The sequence below is a fragment of the Muntiacus reevesi genome, chromosome 3, assembly GCF_963930625.1.
Source record: "Muntiacus reevesi chromosome 3, mMunRee1.1, whole genome shotgun sequence".
In the NCBI taxonomy this organism is placed as follows: Eukaryota; Metazoa; Chordata; class Mammalia; order Artiodactyla; family Cervidae; genus Muntiacus; species Muntiacus reevesi.
In genome coordinates this window covers 142,457,647-142,483,789 of record NC_089251.1, presented here as the reverse complement: position 1 = coordinate 142,483,789, position 26,143 = coordinate 142,457,647, and the positions used below count along the sequence as shown (strand labels likewise).

Genomic DNA, 26,143 nt, shown 5'->3' with positions numbered 1-26,143 from the left:
GAAGAACTGATGCTTTCAAATTGTGGTACTAGAGACAACTCTTGAGAGTCCCTTGGACCGCAAGGAAATCAAACCAGTCAATCCTAAAGGAAATCAATCTTGAATATTCATTGGAAGGACTGCTGATGAAGCTGAAGCTCCGGTACTTTGACCACTGGATGTGAAGGGCCAACTCATTGGAAAAGACCCTGATGCTGGGAAAGATTGAGGGCAGGAGGAGAAGGGGGTGACAGAGGATGAGATGGTTAGATGGCTTCACCAACTCAATGGACTTGATTTTGAACAAATTCTGGGAGACAGTGAAGGACAGGCAAGCCTGGTATGCTGCAGTTCATGGGGTCACAGAGTCAGACATGACTTAGGGACTGAACAACAACAAACTTACTTTCTCTCCAACATGAATTGCTACAGGAAAGGTGTCCTATACTTGGCCCAGTGCATCTACCATCTCCATTCTGCTCTGTTGAACACAGGTCAAAGTTTGCAAAGCTCCTAAGAAAGTAATCCTTGGGTACTGTCACAAAGCCACCATGCTTAGTTGTTCCCATTCATTTCATTTTAAAGATGGCAGAAAGTAGTCATAGAGATATTTCTCCTTACCAAAAGATGTTTGTTTGTGAAAATCAGAAATATTTTTAAAGGAAGACTTCCACCTCACTGAGATAAGCATAACACCTTCTCACTGGTGCTGTGTACTAAAAAACCAGGCTCTTAATCTCTGCCAGTTTTTAAAATGTGTTCAAGAACCCACAAGCCTGAGGGATTAATAGTCATCAGCTACTCCCTGGGCAGTACTCATACCTAAAAGAATTTTACTGAACCCTGTCAGCAAAATCTAGTCTTGATAAAATAGATGATGATAAATGCTCTGGTTCAGCATTATTAAAACAGATGGAGGAAGTGCTGGCCATTTTGCCCGGTTGTATGACTTCCAGGTGTCAGAGTGAAAATACTTAATGGGTTTTATCACAAGGCTGGTTTTGTTGGAGTTTAGAAGATGGTGGAGGGAGGAGCATTCTGTGCTGAAAAGAAGCTCTCCTGACATTTCAGAGGACCAGGGCCTAATTACATTCTCTTGCAAAGTTAAGGATGAAGAGCCATGAGATCCAGCCATATTCTCATGGCATAAGACATATGTCTTATTAGTGGCCACTGCAGCCATGATTAGGCTTCTGGAGGCTGGAAAAAAAGAAGCGTTTTCTGAATATACGTGTTTAAACAGCACAGAAAAGGGAATCTTGTGACCAAGTACGGACTATATCCTTCTTATTATCCAGTTAGCCAAATGTTACCAGTAATTCATGCCAGCTGTTGATATGGAGCTGCTGGATAAGAGGGTGGTTACAAAGCTCGGGGGATGACCTTGATTTGCCTAATTACCCCGATGCCTGTGATCTGTAGGTTCATTAAGGTACACTCAGTGTACGCTAAGGAAGCGCGTTCATTTTGTAAAGGATATTTAAAGATTAAGGGGGAAATATGTACTGCCTTAATTGATTGTGGTTGACTTTTCCAGCTGCTATCAAAGTAAATACCACACATGTGAAACTGCCACAAGAGTCCATTTCACTTTGAAAGTATACTGTGAGGTTTGAACACGTTTCATCTGCCTGTTTTTCAAGAAATTGTGTGATCTTTGTCATTAAAGAATATCAGCTTAAGATTGTTACTTTAATTTTTTTTCTCCTCCTAAGGGCTGATAAAATAGAGATAGATGCTTAAAAAACAATATGTTGCCTCTTACCTCTTCCCATGCCCCGTCCCCAAAGATTCTCTGGGCAATGACTTTTAAATACGTTCTCATTATTTTTAATGAGTGCGCAGAATGTATGACGCATAATGCACCAGTAGATAAGTGCCCTTTAACTGAACTTGTCAGATGTAATAAAACACTGAAGGAGTTAAGATGCGCTTTTCTTTAAGATATTATAATTATTTAAATTAAGATTCCCAAGTACAAATCATGTACTATTCAATTCCTGTTGCTGCCTTAAGAGAGCCCCAGCTCCAGTCTTAGTTCGCTCTGTAAAAAAGAATGTTTTATCACAGCAGTAAGAAGACAAATGAACGTTTAATATTGTTATGTCTCTTTAAGTTTACCCTTCTTTAAATCTGCCTCAATGGCAGGATATTCAATTATAAATGAGTTCAATTATGTTTCCTGACCACTTATTGAGTTATATGAAGGACTTTTATCACCGAGTCTTTCTGTAATTAATTCTTTGCATTTCTTAGAGGCTTAGGACCCAAGGAAGGATTGTTTAACAGCTTCAAATGTTGATTCCATTTTCTTATACTTTTTCTTTTCTTTTCCTTCCTCTCTTTTCTTTCTTGCTCTCACCTATCATTCTGCCTTTCTAGAAGCAAATAACAGTATGGTATCCCTTAATTGCAGAATATTTCTATTTCTACATTACATTAAAACATCAGGTGGTGACGAAGAGGAAGATAATAGTACATTACATTAAATTACATTAAAATGCCAGTAGTAGATGAAGATGGTGGTAGAATGGAGAAATATATCATCCCCAAGAACAGCAAAGCATCCCCTTGCTAGTCTTCATTGCAGAAATATCAGTGCCTTTGGCACCTGGTTTATGGAACTGTCAGCCTTAGCACCCTGCTTGTGAGTTACAGACTTTCAACCTGACTCAAAAGGGCTCCCTTATCTCCTTCCTAGCAACTACATATTTCATCTGTAGACTTTTGACTTCCCATTGGAGGGGGGAAACACATAGAAACAAACAAGCAAAAACACAGAAAGTTACAAAATACAAAAATACCCAACCACAGCATCTCACCCTTAACTTGCTTACACTCCATCTCCCTGAGATCAGATGCTTCTCATCCATGATACACAAAGAGAGACTGATGTTCAGGAGATCCATCTTCTTACACCTCCATTTCTCTCTACTTCTGGGTCCACTTTGATTGTTGTTGTTGTTGTTGTTGTTGTTTAGGGGCTAAGTCATGTCTGACTCTTGTGGCCCTATGGACTGTAGACCACCAAGCTCCTCTGTCCATGGGCTATCCCAAGCAAGAATACTGGAGTGGGTTTCCATTTCCTTCTCCAGGTGATCTTCCTGAGCCAGGGATTGAGCACACACTTCCTGCACTGGCAGGTGGATTCTTTACCGTTGAGCTACCAGGGAAGCCCCCACATTGATGATCAGTTCAGTTCAGTCGCTTAGTCATGTCCAACTCTTCGCGACTCCATAGACCATAGCACGCCAGGCCTCCCTGTCCATCACCAACTCCCAGAGTCTACTCAAACTCATCTCTATTGAGTCAGTGATGCCATCCAACCATCTCATCCTTCTCCTCCTGCCTTCAAACTTCCCCAGCATCACGGCCAAAGTATTGGAATTTCAACTTCATCAGTCCTTCCAATGAACACTCAGGACTGACTTCTTTTAGGATGGACTGGTAGGATCGCCTTGCAGTCCAAGGGACTCTCAAGAATCTTCTCCAATACTATAGTTTAAAAGCATCAGTTCTTTGGTGCTCAGCTTTCTTTATAGTCACATCCATCCATGACTACTGGAAAAACGATAGCCTTGACAAGACAGACCTTTGTTGACAAAGTAACGTCTCTGCTTTTTAATATGCTATCTAGGTTGGTCATAAATTTCCTTCCAAGGAGCAACCATCTTTTAATTTCATGGCTGCAGTCACCATCTGCAGTGATTTTTGGAGCCTAAAAAATATCTTCAGCCACTGTTTCCACTGTTTCCCCATCTATTTGCCATGAAGTGATGGGACTGGATGCCATGATCTTAGTTTTCTGAATGTTGAGCTTTAAGCTAACTTTTTCACTCTCCTCTTTCACTTTCATCAAGAGGCTTTTTAGTTCTTCTTCACTTTCTGCCGTAAGGGTGGTGTCATCTGCATATCTGAGGTTATTGATATTTCTCATGGCAATCTTGATTCTAGCTTGTGCTTCTCCCAGCCCAGCGTTTCTCATGATGTACTCTGCATATAAGTTAAATAAGCAGGGTGACAATATACAGCCTTGATGTACTCCTTTACCTACTTGGAACCAGTCTGTTGTTCCATGTCCAGTTCTAACTGTTGCTTCCTGACCTGCATACAGGTTTCTCAAGAGGCAGGTTAGGTGGTCTGGTATTCCCATCTCTTTCAGAATTTTCCACTGTTTATTGTGATCCTCATAGTCAAAAGCTTCGGCATAGTCAATAAAATAGAAATATGTGTTTTTCTGGAACTCTCTTGCTTTTTTGATGATCCAGCGGATGTTGGCAATTTGATCTCTGGTTCCTCTGCCTTTTCTAAAACATTGATGATAACAGGACCCAATTGTTTGGTGAATATTTACTGAACATCTATTTCCAGTTCAGGTGGTCAAATACTCATTGTTTATATGGGTTAGATGTTGTGCCAGGCACTGGGTATTCCCAGGTGTACTCCTTCGTGATCCCTGAACTACAGGAGCTTACTGACTGCCATCAGAGAAAAAGGTAAGAATATGGCATGGCGCCTACCATCTGTGTGGAAGGCTAGTGGGAGGGAAATTTAAGGAAGAAGCTGAGAGATTAGTAGTGAACTGGAAGTTATAAAAAGAAAAAATGTTGATCAGGACTAAACGTTATACAAAGAAAGTTAAAATCATGAAACATTTCATGTAAGAGGTGGGACATGGACTGGGCCATGGATGAATTCAAAGAACTCAAGAGAGAGAAACTAACAGGAATATGGAGCAACATGAGCCAAAGACAGAAAGAAAAACTGAGGGAAAAGAAGAAGAAAAGAATCATCTTGATTATAGTGATATTATTGTTGGCCACTAATGCTATCACAGGAGCAAAATTTGCAAGTCTGTAGTAAGACCAGTTCTAAGGATAGAAAATCCATCAAATATGGATTTAATATCTCTTTTATTGCCTCTTTTATGAGGTCTCTGTTTAGAAGTTCTGTATTAGGCTTATTCATTCAACTTGCATTCAACTGGAGCATCTACTGGACTGGAAAGTCCAAGAAGGCCTCCCTTACAAGGTTTTCAGTGTTCCTGGCTGTTGGGTGGAGCACCTTGGTTCTCCTTCACGTGCCTTCTCGTCTGCCAGAAGGCAGTCTTCTTACATGACATTCTCAAGACAGCAAAAGCAGACTATTCAGGGGTTCTTAAGGCCCAGCGTCAAAAGTTGCATAATGTTACTTCTACCTCATCCTCTTGGTCAAAGCAAGTTACACAGTCAATCAAAGTTCTAAGAGAGAGGTGAATAGATTCCACATTTGGACAGAAAGAGCAGTAGTCACGTTTCAAGGAATTAATTCATTGGGGCCAATACTACAATCTCTCACATTAATTTAGGAAAGTTAGAAAATACACTATTCTATAGCAGAGTGAGTATTGGATGTAAGATTCAGTTACTGACCCAGGACTTCTGTAGTGTGGTTGAGGTTTTAGAAAAGCCATTTAAGTTCTTGGGTCTTATCTTTCTAAATTCCATTCACAGACATTTTTTATTGTGTTCTTTCTCAATACAAATAGAGTGCAAGAGAGAGAAAAGTAGATAAGTCATTCCCGTTTCCCTACTCTGTTTAGCAACATTTTAACCATGACATAAATTTATTAAACATAAGTTCCTGTCCCTATTCTGGATGCTTTTCTCCCTGAATGAAGGATTTGCTTTTCCCTTTTCTCTCCAATCCCTTATAGAGATTTACTTTTCTATAGTAGATGCCCCCTACCTGACCTGGGGGCCATGAATCAGAGGTGGGCCGTATAGACAGTGAAAAACTATTAAGTGCTAAAATTAAATTATCAGAATAAAAAGTAATTTGTCAGCAAAATGAGAGATTTTTCTTATCTATAAAATGAGAAGACTAAACTACATGGTTTCTTAGATTGCTTCCTCCTGGAAAATTCTATTCTATGAATTTCTGTGCATCAAATCTTGGCATGATACTCCATATAGATAGTGCCTGAATTATGTATGATCTGCATATAGACATGGACAGCAAGAGTCCTCTGCGTGCTTGTTCCACAGTTCTGAATGCCGTGGGAGCTTTTGACCTAAAGAATACCTTCTCCTAAGTAAATGCAGAGCTAACAGTTTGCCACCAGATCTCTCTCTCCTGGCCATCTTTTCAGCCCCTGCCGTGTGGTGCCATAGTATGTCGTAGATACAGAGGGGTCCCCTCTTTCAATACTCTCTTGACACCACCATGTGGGTACCACCACAGCCAGCTCAGAAGAGAATGTCTGTGCTCCTTCTTTCCTAAACTGGAAATTCGGATATATTTTCCTATAGAATATCCTTAAATACGGTCCATCCAGTGGAATGCAAAATTACTATATACTATTTTGGAGATACCAAGAAGTGAGCAAACCATGCTGGCTAATTGAAGCCTACACACAGTCTACTAGCATTTCTTTTGAGGAAAAAAAAAATTGAATTCCAAGAATCAAATTTACAAACAGGCTTATAGCATAAAATCTTTTTTCTGGCTAGAAATTGCCTTGTCTGTACCCACCATCACAGTTTATTTAAAACTTATTTCCATTATACATAGAGAAAAGTGAATGAGTAACAAACACTATTCATTACTGCTTTGGATAATATTCATCCTTAATGCAATAAAAAAAAAAATCCCTGGGTTCTGGATTCTTCTATTAGAAAAATATGACTGTGTCAACAATAACAACTTATTGAAAACTCGGCAGATATTGTCAATGCAATTATTAATGCAAGGCACCTTAGTTCCTCTTGGGTACTAGATAGGTTTTAAATAAATTATATAAATAAATATTAATGTAATTATTAACCTGATAATTTTATGTGCTATCTAGGCACACAAGAAAATTAAACAAAGATGAAGGTTGCTGTACTTGTTCATGTGTGAGAACATACATAACAGTGAATTATTTCCAATATTGTAGGGAGATAGAAGTGCACTAGATCGAGCCTTGTCTTCAGCTGCATAACTGAGTATGATTGTAAAATATATGTATGCAATTTTTCATGTTGGTTAAGTTAATAACATGCCACTATAATTTGTGTACCTCTGAAATAGGAACCAAATCATGTACATCCTAGCTGGAAAGTAAAGGCAAAATGCCTATAAACAAGCTAGAGGCTTATTTTTTTTCTTTTTTAAGCCCAGTCTTTGCAGTCAATAGCAGTTCAGAAGTTCCTCTTTAAACTGTAGGATTTCTTCAGAAAAAAATGCCGATAGCATGTAAATGCCTTACTTCCTTCACAAACCTTTGAAAACGTAACCCTGAGATCGCATTGCCTCTCACCCTCAGCTCTCAATAGCTCTCGAGGGAGTGGGCACGTCTTATCAGACAGGAGCAGCCCAGCAAGGGCAGCCAGCACATTGAGAGGCCAGGGCGGTGCAGTGGTCAAGGCCACTGGGCAGGTAGTGAAAGGCCTCTTGCTGTGTTAAACAAATGCGGTTTCCTTCCTGTCTTCTGCAGGAGCTAATTTTGTTTTTCACTTCTCTTCTGGTATAAGAACAATAAGGATTCATAAGGCCATTCAGCCTGTGAGGAGATGTGCATTAGATTATCATAAATCCACAGATGAAAAGTGCAGTGGTCAATGAGAACAGACATTCTTGGATGAAATAAAAGGTTTAATTGAAAGTACTTCCCAAGGGAGATAGATGATTGAGCGTGGTATTGAGTCACATTAATTACCATAGACCAGAGAGTGAAGAAAATGAAGACCATTCTATATATTTTTTTTTAAGTTCCCAAATCTGTTTCTCTTTAAGAGGACTTAGAAGATTCTCCTAATAGAATGCTAAGGGGGAAAGGTGAGTTTTTGTTCATACACAGTGTTCTTAGAACACCGTTAAAGTTTCTTAGGAAGCTGCAGCAGAATTCTGTGCTAGTACAAATAGTTTTTGTTAGGAGTCAGAGATCTAGACAGAGTACAAAGTGTACTCATGATGAATAATAGTTAAAATTGATCAATGTCTATTATGAGCTATGATACTAGTAAATGATTTGCACTTACTCATAATTATAGAATTTTCTTTTGATTCTTTGATTATGTCTCTTAGCTTTTTTTTTTAGTAGGTTGGGTTTCTATTCTACAATGTAACAGAAAAAAAAAATAAATAAATTGAAGAGGCCTCTGAACATAAGGTCCCCATTAAACACTAGACAGCTCACTTTGCTTTGTATCACTAAAATATGGCTGCCTTTATAAATCATGCACATTTGTTTAGCCAATGCCCTACTCTTGATGTGGTTAAAACAATGAGATGAACTCTCCATTCACAGAGACAAAGGCTGGGATCAAGGATTGCCTTAACCAGAAAATAATTGGTCAGGTGTCTCTTTTATCAGTCATTAACATTTTAGAATTATGACTTTGAGTCTTCCTTTAGGTCAAGTAGAGTATAAAAAATCTTCTGGATTATTCATGCCTAGTGTGCAATGCATTTGAAAGAACAAAGACAGGGAGATACCAAATATATTTAGTGTTTTACTTGGTGTTTTACACAATGCTGACAATTTAGTTTAAAAAAAAAAAAGTCAAAGCAACGTTTAGTTTATTTGCTTTTCAGTTTTATTTAGAACAAATGAATTCACTCAGTAAAAGCATTTAAACTTCTTAGTCAATTGTTTGGGAGTGGACCTAGGCACAGTCTTAGTTTAAATCTGAAAAATTGCTTTTTTAGGGTTAATTTGAACAGGGTAGTTGCCAAATTGTACCAGCTGTCATAATAAAGGAGAAGTGAGTGACAGGTTTACTCCACCCCATATCAAAACTCAAGAGCGGATATGCTGATCAGATGAGCCAAAATAAATGGAAGTTCTTAGAAACATTTGCAAGCTATTTTCTCGCAAAGCTAAGCCCTTCATAGGCATCAAAGTACAAATGGGTTGTGATTAAGCTTAGCACTATTATAGAAATGAGAAAGTGGGATCACTCTGTTGCAGTAGGGATCCCAAATGCACTGCCTAATACTCTAAAATTTCCTATGATGACAATGGTGATAGTGGTCTATATTACAAAGTGTTGGAACTTAAGTAGCAGTTTTTAAACTACTTTTTAATATTAATGAAAATGTGGCCCATTCAAGCTACAGTTGAAGAACTGATGCAGCACTTGTCAGCAATGCTGTTTTACATTCACTGGACCCTTATTCTCAGGCATGCACTGGAATAGTTCCTAATGGCAAGAATAGAAGTGGAATGGTCCTTGTTTCTCTTGAAGATTTACATAGTAACAAATAAGCATGATATAAAGTGATTAGTGCTATAATTTAATTAGGTAAGGAGATGCAGGTGAGGTCCCAGCCACAGAGTAGGTGACAGTTGAGATGGATATGCAGGAGTTTGATGGACATGTAAGAGTTTACAGTGTCAAGTGGGAGGACAGGAGAGAATGATTTTTAGACAGAGCAAATCCTGCCTAAAAAGTATCTCTTCATAATATTTAATTAATTAACTTCAGTTCTATGTAACAAGCATGTTAGAAAATTTAGGGCAGAAGTACTAAAGCTGTATTTTTATAGATAAGATGCAACACATAGCTGATACTTTTCTTTTTGGCCTTTTAGTGCCCTTATTTCAAGAAGGGAATTATGGCAGAGAAGAGGCAACAAATTAATTTACGAAGTCATCCTCTAACAATTATCTTTATACCTATGCATCCTATCAGATGTTAAACTGGACTTAAAGTTGAATTAAACGTAAATCTTGCCTTTCATGAGATTATAGTGGTATAGCGGAGTCAAAACAGGCACACCAGCAAAGAATTATAAGAATAGAAAGAAAGGAATAGGGAAGAAAAAAAAAAAAAAAACAGAAGAATGGGAACTCAGAGGAAAGCCAATTGTTTCCCCACTGATAAAATCAGAGAAGGAAGAGGCAGCTTATATGCTGAGACACAAAACCTGGGTGTTTGGAAATATGAAGTAAGGGGACTTTGGTTCCATTATATCTTTGCAATAAAATTTCTTTTGAGATGAAAATAATTCCTACACTATATATATACACTATATATATATGAAATAGAGCTAACTGTTTCCCTATGAATGATTTCATTAAATATCATGGAGTGTAGGTTTGTACCGTCAGGAAAATGCCTGACTTAAAAGGTTCATTCACTCTTTATGCTTAGATGATTCATTTTTCCATGTATCAGCAAGTAAAAATGAACTTGTGATGGATTAATTTAAAAAAAAATAATTCCGTAGGAATGATCTAAAACTGAGATAGTTCTTGTTTATTCTTTGAAGCATACTTTGTTGGAAGATAAAGATCCATTAGTTCAGGGAAGAAAGAAGTCCTGTTAAACCTACATCTAGGGAAATATTGATTGGAAGTATGCTGAACCTTTAAACTTCTTGTAATTACACACTGATTTTACAGGAATTAAGGCCATAGAAATTGCTCCTTTACCCTTGGCCTGCTTTCCTATATACATATAGCAAAGGAGGAGAACACATAAGTTAAAGGCAATATTTGGCAGCCCAAGCCAGTTGCTAGGGCTCTGGGGCCACTTGAAGAATCCCTCTTAAGAACCTGGCAGAAACAGTGACAGATATAAGAGAAGGAGTCTTCCCAGATCTAGACTAGCTACTTCCTCTGTCTTGGGGACCTCTCACAGATCCAGAAGCCACTCTGTAGTCCAGACTATAGGATGATGTCTTAGTCTGGTAGGGATGCTGTAACAGTACCATACCTTGGATGACTTGTAAACAGCAAAAACGTATTTCTCACAGTTCTGGAGGCTGGAAGTCCAAGGTCAAGGTGCCCACATGGTTGAGTGAGGGCCCTCTTCTGGGTCACAGTCTTCTTCTTGTACCTCTATATGGTAGAGGGGCTAGGGAGCTCCGTGGGGTCTCTTTTATAAAGGCTTCCGTCCCACTCAGTAGAATGCCACCTTCATGACCTCATCACTTTCCAAAGGCCCCACCTCTTAAAACTGTCACCTTGTGCATTAGGATTTCAACATATGAAATTTGAAGAGACAAAACATTCGAATAGCAGATGCATATATGTGTCAAATAGAAGACATGATACCAAAAGAAGAGAAAGACATGATTAGCAGAGATATAAACCTGATGATATATCATTAACCCTAGATATCTCCCGTGTGTGTGTGTGTGTGTGTGTGTGTATACACATATATATGTATGATACATATAATATCATCCAGTTGGTGCATGGGTTTATTGATCTCAATTCTTCACTTCCAAATAGCAACATTAAATATCTATATTCTGATTATTGTCTCATGATGTGTGGAGAGTATTTCCAACCTTAGCTTGTAGACTTGCACATATGAATTCATTTGGCCAATGAGATGTCAGTAGATGTTTTGTGGGCAAAGGCTTTAAAGTTAATTTAATTTTCACATTGCTGCCTTTCATCATATCAGAAACATGTTTCAGATATGCAGAGGTCTAAGGAAGTTGAGAGATCTGGGGAGCAGACATGCACCTCAACCACAGCTTGGCGGCCAGCCTACCTGAACCCAGCCAAGATTAGCCAGATGCCAGTCAATGTGAGAAGACATGAGCTGGAAATAAATGCTTTACAGTTCATATCACAATTTGGGGATGATTTGTTATGCAATATTTGGGATGCATCAGCTGACTGATACATTCTTTCAATTTTCCCCATTAATTAATTTCTGGATAGATTTCCCTCCCTTCTCCCATCAATTTGTTTGTAGTAGTGAGGACAGGAAGATATATCTATGTTTTTAATTTAATGGGTTTCATACTCTACAGAACCCAGATGACTTCTTATTTTATAGCTATTTTTATCTGAAAATTAATGTTGACAGGATAATTGATTTAATTATTAAGATAAGAGGCAAATTATATGTCTTTATCTACAAATGACATATATATGGTAAGAACATGCTCATTACAACAGCAAACATGTACTGAGAATATAAAATGGTGTTTCCCACTGAGATTTCTCAATCTCTATTTGGAATTTAGGATTATTTATCATGAATAATACACTAAAAGGGATCGGTTTCCAGCTGGAGTCTCATTAGATGCAACTCAGACCTCAGACAAAAGGGGAGGGTTAAAATGGTTGTATTTCTATTATGTGATTTTCTTATAAGTCTTAACCAACAAATAAACTCTGCCTTCTGCAGCCCCCATGAAAATATTACTTTCTTGAGGTCGTGGTGGTGCTGTTACTTCATTACAACATGATTTAATAAACATGATTCACTTTGTCTTAAGGTGAAGGAACATCTACTGGCTCCTCCAGGGAGAATGTAGGTGCCTGAGATATAATCCCTACGTTTAAAATTCTTACCTTGGGAAGAAAGCTGTATTACCTCTGTGCTTAGTCGCTCAGTCATGTCCAACTCTCTGAAACCCCATGGACTGTAGCCTGCCGGGCTCCTCTGTCCATGGGGGCTCTCCAGGCAAGAGTACTGGAGAGGATTACTATGCCCTCCTCCAGGGGATCTCCCCAACCCCAGGATCGAGCCAAGATCTCCTGCATTGCAGGAGGATTCTTTACAAGCTGAGGGGAAGCTTATCTTTATTAAAAGCATTTGTACCCTAAACAATGACACATAGATTTAGAATGCAGGGTGTTATGTAGAACATTCTTATATATTTACACTGATAAAAGATTTTATTCAGTGTCTTCACAGTTTCTAAGAGCCCAGTGAAAACCACCTATAATTAATTGTCTTTATACTATCTTCAGAAATCTCCCAATCTCAAACGTATTTTTTTTTTAATTTCATATTTGGAAACTAAATGTCATTTATTTCCCTTTTTGGAATAAGGACTCCCTCATTCTAAGCGCTTAAGAATGTACTTGTTGTCCTGCATCATTTGAAGCCTGTCATGAGACTATACTGTCCTTCCATGAGTCTTTGTTGTTGATGATGGTAATTATGACATATGACATGTACATCACACTCTGATGTGATGCAGCAATAATAGAACTGGAAGTCTGAACCATGACCTTGGGTGGCATCTCTAGGACCTTGTTTCTGACCTATAAGATTTCTCTCTGGAACCTTCTCTCTTTTCTGCTCCATTCCTTTCCAGTCTAATCTTCCCTCTGTTCTCTAACACAGTGTTTCTTTAAGTGTACGCTAGGGAAGTGTACTTTCCTATAATACACTTCTTGCAAAGATGTGTTCCATGGTGAAGTAAATTAGGGAATATGCAGCAACTTTTAAGAGCACTGAGAAGACCTAGGATAAGCCACTTCCTTGAATTTTTCATCATGGAAACTTTTTTTTCTTCATATGCACTGATTGTGCCCTTGTGTATTAGACCTTAGAATGATCCAAGTCTTAGAAGAGATCAGTTTGTTGGTTACTGAAGCAAGCCCTAATTGGACATGGCCTTGGGCCAGACATCCTCGGGAGGCTCCAGTAGCCTGAAGACTGATAGTGTTATGGGGTCAGGGGGCACTCCCAATTCAGTTGGTGCCACCCTCTTCCTGAGTGGTGAACTGGGCTGAACTGTGAGTGGAACAAGTACCATAACCAGGCGTTCGCTTCCTGAAGTACTGTGTGTTTTTATTGATGTTTAGCTTTTGTCCTTGATAGTTGTGTTGTCTTTTAAAGGCATTAAGTGCAGGTAACCTGGTGTGCGATGTATCTGTGATAGCAAAATCCCATTAGAAGTATGTCACCTAGGAGCCCAGCTTCTCACATGGGTCTACTCCTCTTTGAATTAGGCCCATTCTGCTTCCTTTTAGATCACTGGATTATTACAATCATATCATTTGTTCTTAAATCTTATATTCATATAAAATCATGTATGTTAGCTACAGAATTATTGACTGTAAAGTACTTTAAAGTCTTTAGACTTTTAACAGGAAAGAGTAAATACAAAACAAAAAGGTCGATTGGGTCTTATACATGTATCAGAAACAATAGATATGTGTATATATATGGCTGAGTCCCTTTGCTGTCCACCTGAAACTGTCACATTGTTAATCAGCTATCAGTTCAGTTTCAGTTCAGTCGCTCAGTCGTGTCCGACTCTTTGCGACCCCATGAACCGCAGCACACCAGGCCTCCCTGTCCATCACCAACTCCCAGAGTCCACCCAAACCCATGTCCATTGAGTCGGTGATGCCATCCAACCATCTTATCCTCCGTCGTCCCCTTCTCCTCCTGCCCTCAATCTTTCCCAGCATCAGGGTCTTTTCAAATGAGTCAGCTCTTCACATCAGGTGTCCAAAGTATTGGAGTTTCAACTTCAACATCAGTCCTACTACAATATAAAATAAAGTTTTTAAAAATAAATAAAATATTATTATAAAAGATAAAAGATTTATTGTTTCTTGATATTAACAAAGCAGGTTCTAGTTTTATAAAACTATGCTATCTGAATTATAAAATATTATTTATATTACATTTCATAACACAAAATATTATTTTTACTTCTTTAATCTATGTCTGAATAGGGAAAAAAAAAATGATTCCCAGTGTTCTTGAACTGTTGCATTTGCTTATCTTTCAAGGATATGTATTGTGAGTATGAGGAAAACAAGGTTGCTATAGGAATGTTAACTCTGACTTACTTTACTTTTGTTAGTTTTAATCTCTGACTTAGTATTACATTAAGGTACTTTTATATTGAATAAGCAATAAAGAACGGGCATTTTTTGACATTTGTTTTCCGGTATTATACATGAATCTTTTACTTAAAGAAAATTGTTTTTGGATAAGTTCAGTCAGCGATCAGCTCTTGATTTCAGTTTTCCCCTTCTACCTCCTTTCTGAGGAATGAACTTCAAAAAACATGAAAAAGGGTCTCAATTACAAATATTTTATAGTATTTGCTTCTTGTAGGTCTTTGGTTTAAAATTAATTTAAAATGAATGAATATGTACTTTAAAAGATCACATAAGGACTTATATTTTAGATATCAATTACTGAGCTAGCTATGTGAGTATCATTAAATTTTATTTCACTAAAAGTAAAGAGCAGTGTTGCTTATGTGCAGTTCTGTGAAGCTTTACCCTACTTACTGCAACATTAAGTTACATTTTCCTCTTCTATATGATTAATATATATTACTCAGTTTGGGGTTAATTTCAACCACTGTAGTGTAACTCAGAATTTTAAACAATTATGTGTTCTATTATCTCTGATGCTTTTTAGTGATGTATCTGTGTTGTTCAAAGGGCAAAAGACTTTAAAAGGTAATCCATCTACTTGTAAATCACCAAGTTCTTTTGAGTTAGCAGCAGTGGTGGGAAAGTCCTTTATTACTTATCACAATTATCACACTTAGCTATGCACATGCCAGCTCCTCTCTGGTTGTCATCTTTTCTTGACTAGCTGAAAAGTACAGTCCAAAATAAAGTGCCTCCTAGCTGTTGGAATCAGTCTCTGATCTCCACTCTAGGGCAATATTCACATTTTGAACTCTATATAATCCAATTGGCCAGAAATCTTTCATGCTTATGATAGCTACCCATGCTTTTTTCAGAAGATTAAAATTTTTCAGAAAATTAAGTGTCTTGCAGGTGTCTTATCCTTTCATTGCTGTGAAAATTTACTTAGCTATAACAAAAGTTTTATCACCTTAAATTCCTTAGAATTTAGGTAAATTTATCCGTGGTTAAGCTAATTATAAAATATCCTGCAGAATTGCCAGGTCTGGCTTTTCATATATATAATATATGGAAAAAAAGTGACTTTTTTTTCTTTCTTGTTTTTTTTTTTTTTTTTTTTTTTTTTTTTTTGTCTTAAAGCTCCTTTGTTTGAGTTTTGGGTAACTGACAAATGATTGCATGTAAAACATAACTCTTGCATAAAGTAAGCTACTCTCAATACAGACTAATTACACATTTGGGAGGCAAGGCAAAGACATCCAGAACTTGCTCATGCTGAGCCAAGAGTGCAGCATTTATGAAATGAGGGCCATAAAAGGTTCAGCATGGATGCTTTCAGGTCTGACCTGGGCTTCTGGGAAATTGAACATTGGTTCTGTGGACTGATAGATTCCCCCAGGGTTTAAAAGGCTGGGTTATTACCACTTGTGTGTGTGAATCAGAACTGCTTTGCAATACAAGAACATTTGTGATTCCAGAGATGGCCCCATTTGGAACACTCTTAAGCTAATAATAAGGATGCCTACCTAGTCATCCATCTTCTTGCCTCTGTTTCCTCCTCTCAAGTAATTACTTTTGATATTTATTTCATAAAAATGGTTGTATATCTGTCAAGATCAGACAGTGTGAATTCCTGTTTCCTCTTTGCTATTGTTAGACTCTATCCCTTTCTGTCAGATAATACTGTGAATGAAATAGAAAGGCACTCTTACGTTGTTTAGTAACCTTTTAACAATTATGTTCTGTGTAGACTGGCTGTTTCACATTACAGCATCGGTACATAGTAGATGCTTGATAAAAATGTGTTGATTGGCTCTTGTCACTCAGGCCAAGATGGGATAGTCTCATATCTGAATTCCAACTGTGAGAGCTTATCCATTATGCTTAAAAACAGAAATAGTATTTCAGGGAACAAAATGAGAGAATCAATTCAGTTCAGTCACTCAGTCATGTCCAACTCTTTGCGACCCCATGAATCTCAGCATGCCAGACCTCCCTGTCCATTACAAACTCCCGGAGTTTACTCAGACTCATGCCCATTGAGTTGGTGATGCCATCCAGCCATCTCATCCTCTGTCGTCCCCTTCTCCTCCTTCCCCCAATCCCTCCCAGCATCAGGGTCTTTTCCAATGAGTCAGCTCTTTGCATCAGGTGGCCAAAGTATTGGAGTTTCAGCTTCATCATCAGTCCTTCCAATGAACACCCAGGACTGATCTCCTTCAGGATGGACTGCTTGGATCTCCTTGCAGTCCAAGGGACTCTCAAGAGTCTTCTCCAACACCACAATTCAGAAACATCAATTCTTCGGTGCCCAGCTTTCTTCACAGTCCAACTCTCACATCCATACATGATCACTGGAAAAACCATAGCCTTGACCAGACGGACCTTTGTTGGCAAAGTAATGTCTCTGCTTTTTAAGATGCTATCTAGGTTGGTCATAACTTTCCTTCCAAGGAGTAAGCGTCTTTTAATTTCATGGCTGCAGTCACCATCTGCAGTGATTTTGGAGACCCCCAAAATAAAGTCTGACACTGTTTCCACTGTTTCCCCATCTATTTCCCATGAGGTGATGGGACCAGATGCCATGATCTTAGTTTTCTGAATGTTAAACTTTAAGCCAACTTTTTCACTCTCCTCTTTCACTTTCATCAAGAGGCTTTTTAGTTCTTCTTCACTTTCTGCCATAAGGGTGGTGTCATCTGCATATCTGAGGTTATTGATATTTCTCCCGGCAATCTTGATTCCAGCTTATGCTTCTTCCAGCCCAGCATTTCTCATGATGTACTCTGCATGTAAGTTAAATAAGCAGGGTGACAAAATGCAGCCTTGACGTACTCCTTTTCCTATTTGGAACCAGTCTGTTGTTCCATGTCCAGTTCTAACTGTTGCTTCCTGACCTGCATACAGGTTTCTCAAGAGGCAGGTCAGGTGGTCTGGTATGCCCATCTCTTTAATAATTTTCCACAATTTATTGTGATCGACACAGTCGAAGGCTTTGCTGTAGTCAATAAAGCAGGAATAGATGTTTTTCTGGAACTCTCTTGCTTTTTCGATGATCCAGCGTATGTTGGCAATTTGATCTCTGGTTCCTCTGCCTTTTCTAAAACCAGCTTGAACATCTGGAAGTTCTCAGTTCACATATTGCTAAAACCTGACTTCTAGAATTTTAAGCATTACTTTACTAGCGTGTGAGATTAGTGCAATTGTGCAGTAGTTTGAGCATTCTTGGGATTGCCTTTCTTAGGGATTGGAATGAAAACTGAGCTTTTCCAGTCCTGTGGCCACTGCTGAGTTTTCCCAATTTGCTGGCATATTGAGTGTAGCACTTTCACAGCATCATCTTTCAGGATTTGAAACAGCTCAACTGGAATTCCATCACATCCACTGGCTTTGTTTGTAGTGATACTTTCTAAGGCCCACTTGACTTCACATTCCAGGATAGAGAAATAGAAAATGAAACAGTTGAATGAGAAGGAGAGGGAAGAGATATATAATTAGAATGATAACAGAACAACGTCTGTAAGAACTTGAAGAAAGTTTGTGTTAAGTGAGAATAAAGGGTTAGTGAAGGCTGGAGATAGGATAAAGCTACCATTATCTAGTAAATAACTGTTAGAATGGTTTATGACAATTAGGAAAGAAAAGCAATTAACATTTTACTCACCATTTGGTTCTGCATTTCATTTCTTTTTAATTAATAAAAATAATGCCTTTGTATATCACTGTGGTATTTTCCAAATTGAAAACTATGATGCTTTATTGGATTATGAAATTAATCCAATGAGTTGTGATAAGTTTAAAAAAATAATAATCAATAGAACAGAAAACATTAGAATGTGTTGCCCTCTTGGTAAGTATTGTCTCATGAAATTTTTATTTAGATATGTATATGTGCACACATATATGTATATATGGACAGATAAGGAGATGACACATAATGTAACTCTGGGTACTTAATCACAGTGCTTCTCAAATGTGATGAAATGCATTTGAATATCCCTATTTGCAATGTTCATTTATGATTTGAGGTGAATGATGCAATTTTAAATCATGCACAGTTCATTCTCCATTCTTCTTAATAGATTGGTAGCTATAACACATCATGCTGCCTTTATTGAGACTATGATGCTGAAGCTGAGCTGGGTCATCATCTCTCCTAGTAGGAAGTATGGCATGAAAAGGGAAATTAGACTAGGTTACTTTAAGGTTTCTTATAACTGTGATACTTTATATTTTTTATAATTATTTTTAATGTCAAAACTAATTTTATAAACAGTAATAAAATCCAGAAAAATAGGAACCAAATTGATTGCCAGCAGTTTATTCATTTTCTTATATATAAATATGTATATATAATCCCAGAAATACACATTCAGAGATACACATATATACATATACACAGTCATGTACTATTGGACATGTACTCATTTTTATTAATTCAGTCATTCAACCAGTACTTATCCAGGGCTTATTTTTGAGTCTGGCACTGTTTTAAGCATCAGTGATTCACTGATGGGACGAAAACAGAGCAGTATTCCTGCATTCAAAAGACACTATCAAAAAATAAAAACATAAGCAAGCAAATATATGGTATGTGATGCTGCTATGGAGAAAAAGTAAATCAGGATAATAGACAGAGGCAGGATGGTATTGCCTTAAAATAATTTTAAACTGAGTGATCAGGGAAGGGGCTTCCCTGGAGGTTCGGAAGGTAAAGAACCCACCTGCAATGCAGGAGACGCAGGTTCAATCCCTGGGTCGGGAAGTCCTCTGGAGAAGGGAATGGCTACCCTCACCAGTATTCTTGCTCGGAGAATCCCACATATATATATATATATATATATATATATATGTATGTATGTATATGTATATGTATATGTGTATATATGTGTGTATATACATATGTGTATATATACACACACACACACACACCAGTAATTCAGTATTTATCACTTTTTATACTGTGTTCATCCCACGAAGTTCTCATTCCCACTTCTGGAAAATTAGTGCCATATAACCAGAGATGTTGCTAAGACATCACAGACTTCCCTAGGAGTTCGTTCTGGTCATCTCCAGGGTCCGTCACGAGTCTTTAAGCATGAGACCCAATCAATTGCAGGGCCTGTTGCTGCCACCCCTTCCTGGTACTTAGGAACATGTCATCAGGCAGTACTGTCGTCCCAAATGACTCTGTAGACCCTGGTTACCTAGAACTTGACTGCACTTGGCAATTGTTGATTCAGGGCAGTGACGTTCACCTAAAGGTGATTTGACCCCTGGGGCCACATGGCAGTGTCTAAAGGCAGTTTTGGTTGTCACGACTGGGAAAGGAGATACTCCTGGCATTTAGTAGCTAGTAGCCAGGGATTCTGATAATATCCTCCTGTGCAGTACACAGCCCCCATATGGAATTATCAGGCCCCAGTCATCATTGGTGCTGAGGTTAAGAAAGCCTGAGTTGATCCTGTATGGCCGGCACTGGGCAGGTTCAGAGGCATTAGACCTGGACCCAGGCAGTAGGGCATCTGAGCATCCATCCTGGGCCTGGCTCTAGGGATCTCAAGGACTTGGTATCTAGAAACATAGCATATAGTAACAGAGAAAAAGAAATAATGGAAAGGCAAAAATTAATGAAGTCCACACGATTTCTCTTCCTGTGTCAACCTCTAGATTTTTCCCTTTCTGGATATTTGTAGGTAGAAAAAGCAAGGGATATACCTGCCATGGGCTTCCCTGGTGGTTCAGATGATAAGGAATCTGCCTGCAATGCAGTAGACCTGGATTCGATCCCTGGGTCAGGAAGATCCCCTGCAGGAGGGAATGGCAACCTACTCCAGTATTCTTGCCTGGGAAATCCCATGGACAGAGGAGCCTGGTGGGGTCACAAAGAGTGGGACACAGTAGCGAATAACACACCCAGCACAGTGAGGTAAGAGCTCCTGTCCTAAAGACAGGAGGACAGGGAGGGTCCCTGGTAAGGATGTGCTGCTGCCTTTGGGCTTCATCCTGGGCCCTTAAAAGGACTTTATTCCTCTTTCCATCCTGCTACAAAATGTTGTGGTCTTCCCTGGTAGCTCGGTCAGCAAAGAAACTTCCTGCAGTGCAGGAGACCCAGGTTCAATCCCTGGGTCAGGAAGATCCCCTCACTCCAGTATCCTTGCCTGGAGAACCCCGTGGACTAGAGTAGCCTGGCAGGCTACAGTCCATGAGGTTGCAAGAGCTGGACGCAACCTAGTGATGAAACCACCACCACCACAAAGTGTTGTATGGCAAGATTTGAGTTTAATTTTAAGAGATACTAGTCGAACCAATGTTATCAGAGGCATTCAGCATATTGATTTTTTTTTTTTTTTTGGTACATTAGATAAAGGAGCATTTATTTCTAACAGAGGAAATGGCTATGTTAACTACTATAATGGCTTCCCCTCAGCATTGAGAAGTTTGCTGTTATTAGAGACCACTAATTATGACTTGCACTTCATATAACATAAGAAAGATATGAAACGTAAGTGTAGTTGAGTGGAGAGTGTGAAATTGAATGACATCTTACTGCCATTGTAGAAATATATCTTGGGATTTCATGTGACTAGGTGTGGTTACAGTGGCCTGCAGAAGTTGATAAATAGTTAAGTTAAATAGCAGTTAAGAGTCTATCACAGGCACCATACTGCCTGGACTCCACAAAGTTCCAACATGGATAGGTCTTTTGAATTATAAGCATGATACTTATATGTTGCATACCTCAGTTTCCTCATCTGTAAAATGGGCCTCGCAAGAAACCTCACAGGATTGTTCTGGACAGAAAGTGTATTGCTCTGTGTAAAGCATTTGGCACAGAACCGCTCAAACATTTTTAGCCACTAGTTTATTTTTGTAGTTATAGTTCCAGCTCTCAGACATCAGAGACTTTAAAACACTAAATTGTTTCACATGAAGAGACAACCATAATACCACCTAATTTCTATTTTGTTTTTGCCACTTGTGTAATAAATGAAAGGCATTAGTACAAATAGTGGCCCTCGGTCTTATTGGGAATGAAATACAATCGCCAAAAGAAAGCTGATTAGAGTGGTTTGAAGGTGTTACTCAAGCGAAACTTGTCCTCATGTCACTTTTTCGCTGGATGAAAACCAGAGAAACTCTAGTTTTTCTATAAAACAGTGTTCACAAACTTCTAGTGAGAAGCCGTTCTTTAATTTATACTTTAATTCAGCAGAACTTGATTAGATTGAAATGAACCAAATTCCGGAGAGACCTGTATACATAAATGATTTTGAAAATGTCATGGATTCTAAACTGGATGTTTTGGGAGGCACAGATAAAGGCTAATTGTTTACATTTAGTATTATTTAACTCTGGTATTCCAATGGGAAAAAAGACAGCTACTTGGTATTGAATAATGGAATTTGTATTTTTTTTAAGATAATAATATAATGAGTTAGTTAAAAGAGCTAACTTGTAATAGGTTTATTAAATTAAACAATAAAGTTTCATTTCTTGGAAACTACCCATTGTCAAAATTTTTATAGTTAACTTCATTTACAGTGAAGTTAAATGAACAAAATATTTCTCTAAAGCTAGACATGGAATTTCTCTTCATTGGGAGGAGTTAGAGATGTCATGTCAGTAGATCTGGCTATGATCAGACCTCTTAATCCTGTTTTAATTGTGGGTTCTTTGCTACTTCTGATTTTATAGTTGTTATTTTGTGACTGACATTCAGACATTCATGGTAATTTTTAAAATATATAATTCTACATAAGCATCCCTCAAAGTGACCTTAAGATGAGAGTCTCTAAACATAATTATAGAGAGGAAGGAACTACCGACCTAGAATGAGTTGATGGTTTCCAGGGCTATCTCATTTTCAAATTTTTCATTTAAACACTGGGGCAGAGTTTCACATTTCTGCAAGCTTGGGAGGCATGCAGAAGGGGGCCCTATACACTTTGACATGTGGACAGCACTTTTCTATCCCTACTCTTATATATTTGAAAACACGATGGACCAAGTATGATGAAGTGTGTGTTTCTCTCTGGAGACCTGACCTCTGATTATGCCTTTTGCTACCATAATATGTTTTTTTTTTTTTTTTTTAGAATGGCTAGGCTTGTGGCTAGGTGTCATTTGTCAAAGAGAACATGGATATTTCTGTGCATTATCATTTTTGTTTAGGTTCCAAAACCAGATGCCAACGAGTTATTTTTATCCAAAGCAGCAAGTTTAAGGCATGAGTTTTGACGAAGTGAAATTCAATTCAGTGATATCTATTAAGGATCACATCTTTAACTTTGAAACTAACATTTTTTCCAGTGCTCTGTATTCCGTTGACAATCTTTATCGATGGGATTGCTTCCATGGCAAAGGATATGTTTTAAATTATATAAGCCAGATATTCCCCCGAATTGTAGCAGGTTTCTACACTAAGCTCTTGTTTCTTCATCTGTAAAACGAAGGTATTGAGATTATATTATCTCTAATGTCTATTCTAATACTTAAGATTCCCTAGGTAATATCCAGCCTCTTTAATTATTGAGAATATTCTACTGAATTTCCAAATGCTTTTGGAATGTTTCAAACTGCCTTGACCAAAGATCCTCTCTGTTGACCATCACCAAATATTATTCCCGCGAGTTATCTTGTCCACTCCATCCATGTGATGGAGGCTCCTGCAGAGAGAGAAGACTGCCCTCTGCCCACCGGGGGCGGGATTACGGCTGTGAAGCAGAGACCCAGGCATCTTGTCTTGCCAGTTCCATTTGTGTTTGACCATCTGAGAATGTGAATATTGACATTCATCTGCTTTCTCCTCCTTCATCCTTTTCGTGTACGCTTCCAACAGAAAGGAGAACCTGACTGTTGTGCATTCTCCCTGGAAACAACTGAGCAACTTACGTTTGAGATCCCGTTGAATGATTCCGGTTCTGCTGGTCTTGGGGTGAGCTTGAAAGGGAACAAATCTCGAGAAACTGGAACAGACCTGGGGATTTTTATCAAGTCCATCATCCATGGAGGTGCTGCTTTTAAGGTAGGTAGGAATGCTGTTTGCCCAACAGTATAAAGATACTTAGAAATGTTAACTGTTCTGTTTGGGGACTGGATAAAGAAAATTTCTCAAGGCTTAAGACCACTGAGGCTTTCTTGCCAGATTCAGGAAATGTATATGTGAACAGATCCAGGTAACAGTTTGTTTTCATACTTTATTTTTATTACTGTTAGGATTCTTATGAATTTATAACCTAACAAAATTGAACCTAACAATACACAATTAGAAAAGCAAAACTGAAAGCTAGTCAATATCAAAGCAACAAATAAGAAACTCTACTCCTTGTGCTTGCAAGAATGAAAGCTCAATGGAGTCTGAGAGAAAGCATAAATTAAAGGTCATTTATCACATTTTGTACACTAGAAGATCCATGTTTCTGGGAATGCATATTTGCCTTTGAACTTAAAGAAGCTTATAAATTTCCAGATAAAAAGAGAAGAATACGATCCTGCCCTTTCATACTGGGGTGGGCAACATGAACATAGCTGTTGCCAAAATTTAATGGTTAACTAGATTTGCCTGAGTTCAAATGCAACCCTACCACCATACACTCCAACTAGTGCACCATTAATAACAATACCTAGCATATAGGGTTCTAAGGATTGAATAAAGTAATATACACAATGGGATCAATGCAGTTAAGTGATTACAGAGAGAGGGAAAACAAGTTTGTTCTTATTGTCAGCAATCCTGACCGTCATCTTTATCATCTCATGCCATGCCGTGAGACTTCTTGAGCTTAAATCCTGCCTTCATTGCTCTCACCCTCAGTGAATGCAGGCAAATCAATTGTTTTTAATGTGCCTCAGTTTCCTCATGTATAAAATGAATAAAATTAGTAGTGCCTGCCCCCTGGTGCTCTTGTGAGTACAAAAAGAGACAATGGTACAAAATGCCTAGCACCATGCCTATGATAAACTTTGAATAAATGTTAGCCATTTAAAAATCATCTTGGTATTACTCACATGTGCCCTCTCCCACTCAAAACCCAGGAAGGCATAATTAGAGTTTATAGGAGCCCCCCTGGTCCTAGGATCCTGACTTTATTAAAGCATTTGTCTCCTCAAACTTATCATTTTACTTTCGCTCAGACCTAGACACTGAGCTAGTGTCTTTTTCTTTGGAGAAGAAGAAATGCACTGGGGACAGACAACCTTTAATGCACTCCTGGATCAGTTAGCTTCTGTTGCATACTAATGCAATGAAGTAATGACAACATTCCAATAACATACCTCTATAAGCCTTTATTTCCCTGATGGCTTTGCACAGTAACTAAAAGGTCTCTGATTAAGGCTGACCTGTCTCTATCACACAGTAGATCTACAGATCTGAGTATACTCCACATATTATAACTACACCTTGGGCTACCAGGCTAGCTGATGGCCAAGACCCACGAAGCCTCCTGACATCTGGTTTCCAAGCTGGCCTACTGTTACTTCTCACACATATTGGTGGCCAAAACAAGTCATATGACTGAATCCAGGGTCAGTCCAAGGTGTAGAAAAATATAGTCCACCCACGGTGAGCCTATGACAAAAGCGTGGGTCTAGAGAAGTCGGTGAGGAATTGGGGCCTTTCATCCAGTCTATGACTCTCTCCGTCAGGCTCAGAAATGCAGAACTGGGAGCAGAAGGGTAGATGTTGCTGTTACTCAGTCGCGTCCAACTTTTTATGACCACATGGATTGTAGCACACCAGGCTTCCCTATCCTTCACCATCTCCCAGCGTTTGCTCAAACTCATGTCCATTGAGTTGGAGATGCCATCCAACAATCTCATTCTCTCTCGCCCCCTTCTCCTTCTGCCCTCAATCTTTCCCAACATCAGGGTCTTTGCCCAATTAGCCAGCTCTTCGCATCAGGTGGCCAAAGTATTACAGCTTCAGCTTCAGCATCAGTCCTTCCAGTGAATATTCAGGGTAGATTTCCTTTCATATTGACTGATTTGATCTCCTTGCTGTCCAAGGGAATCTTTAAGGATTCTTGTCCAGCACCACAGTTAGAATGCATCAGTTTTTCAGTAGTCAGCCTTCTTTATGGAGCAGAAGGAAAATGATCATAATAATTACAGTAACATTATCAACTAACATTCATTCTGTTTTATGCTTAATATCTGTTGGGCCATATAACAAGTATTTTAGGTGGGTTCTCTAAATTTATTCTTCACATCCATACTGCATTATTATCATCCCATCTTGTCAAAGAGAAATTGCACTTTTCAGTGGTTAGTGCCTCTTCTTTGTTCACAAGGTCAGAAATCACTGAAACCAAGATGTGAACCTGGGCAATTCGACTTCAGAGTCTGTGCTTTGCCATCCTGTGATGAAGCCTCTTTGATCTCATCTAATCATACTTCCAGAGATCAGGGTCTGTTGTCCTGGAGTTGTCTTATATCATGTGTATCATCCTGAGCCAGGCCATCTAAACGTTGCTGTATTTAAGAATGACTCTTGGTCATGTTTGTGGATACCAGCTTGGCATTATTCTTATTCGTCATGACAGCTCTATTTACAGAATTTATTCCAAGTAAAATTGAAACTGAAATGAATTT

At 38.5% G+C, this 26,143-nt stretch overlaps 1 protein-coding gene across 2 annotated transcripts in view; it reads left to right on the top strand.

The window, feature by feature from the left end:
• The window catches only part of PARD3B (par-3 family cell polarity regulator beta), a 1,130,274-nt gene that overhangs the window by 654,580 nt on the left and 449,551 nt on the right, over window positions 1-26,143 (top strand). For both annotated transcript variants that reach the window (XM_065930754.1, XM_065930753.1), the window contains exon 11: window positions 23,391-23,576. In XM_065930754.1, coding sequence (XP_065786826.1) covers window positions 23,391-23,576 — 186 coding nt within the window. The remainder of the gene's footprint in view (window positions 1-23,390; window positions 23,577-26,143) is intronic.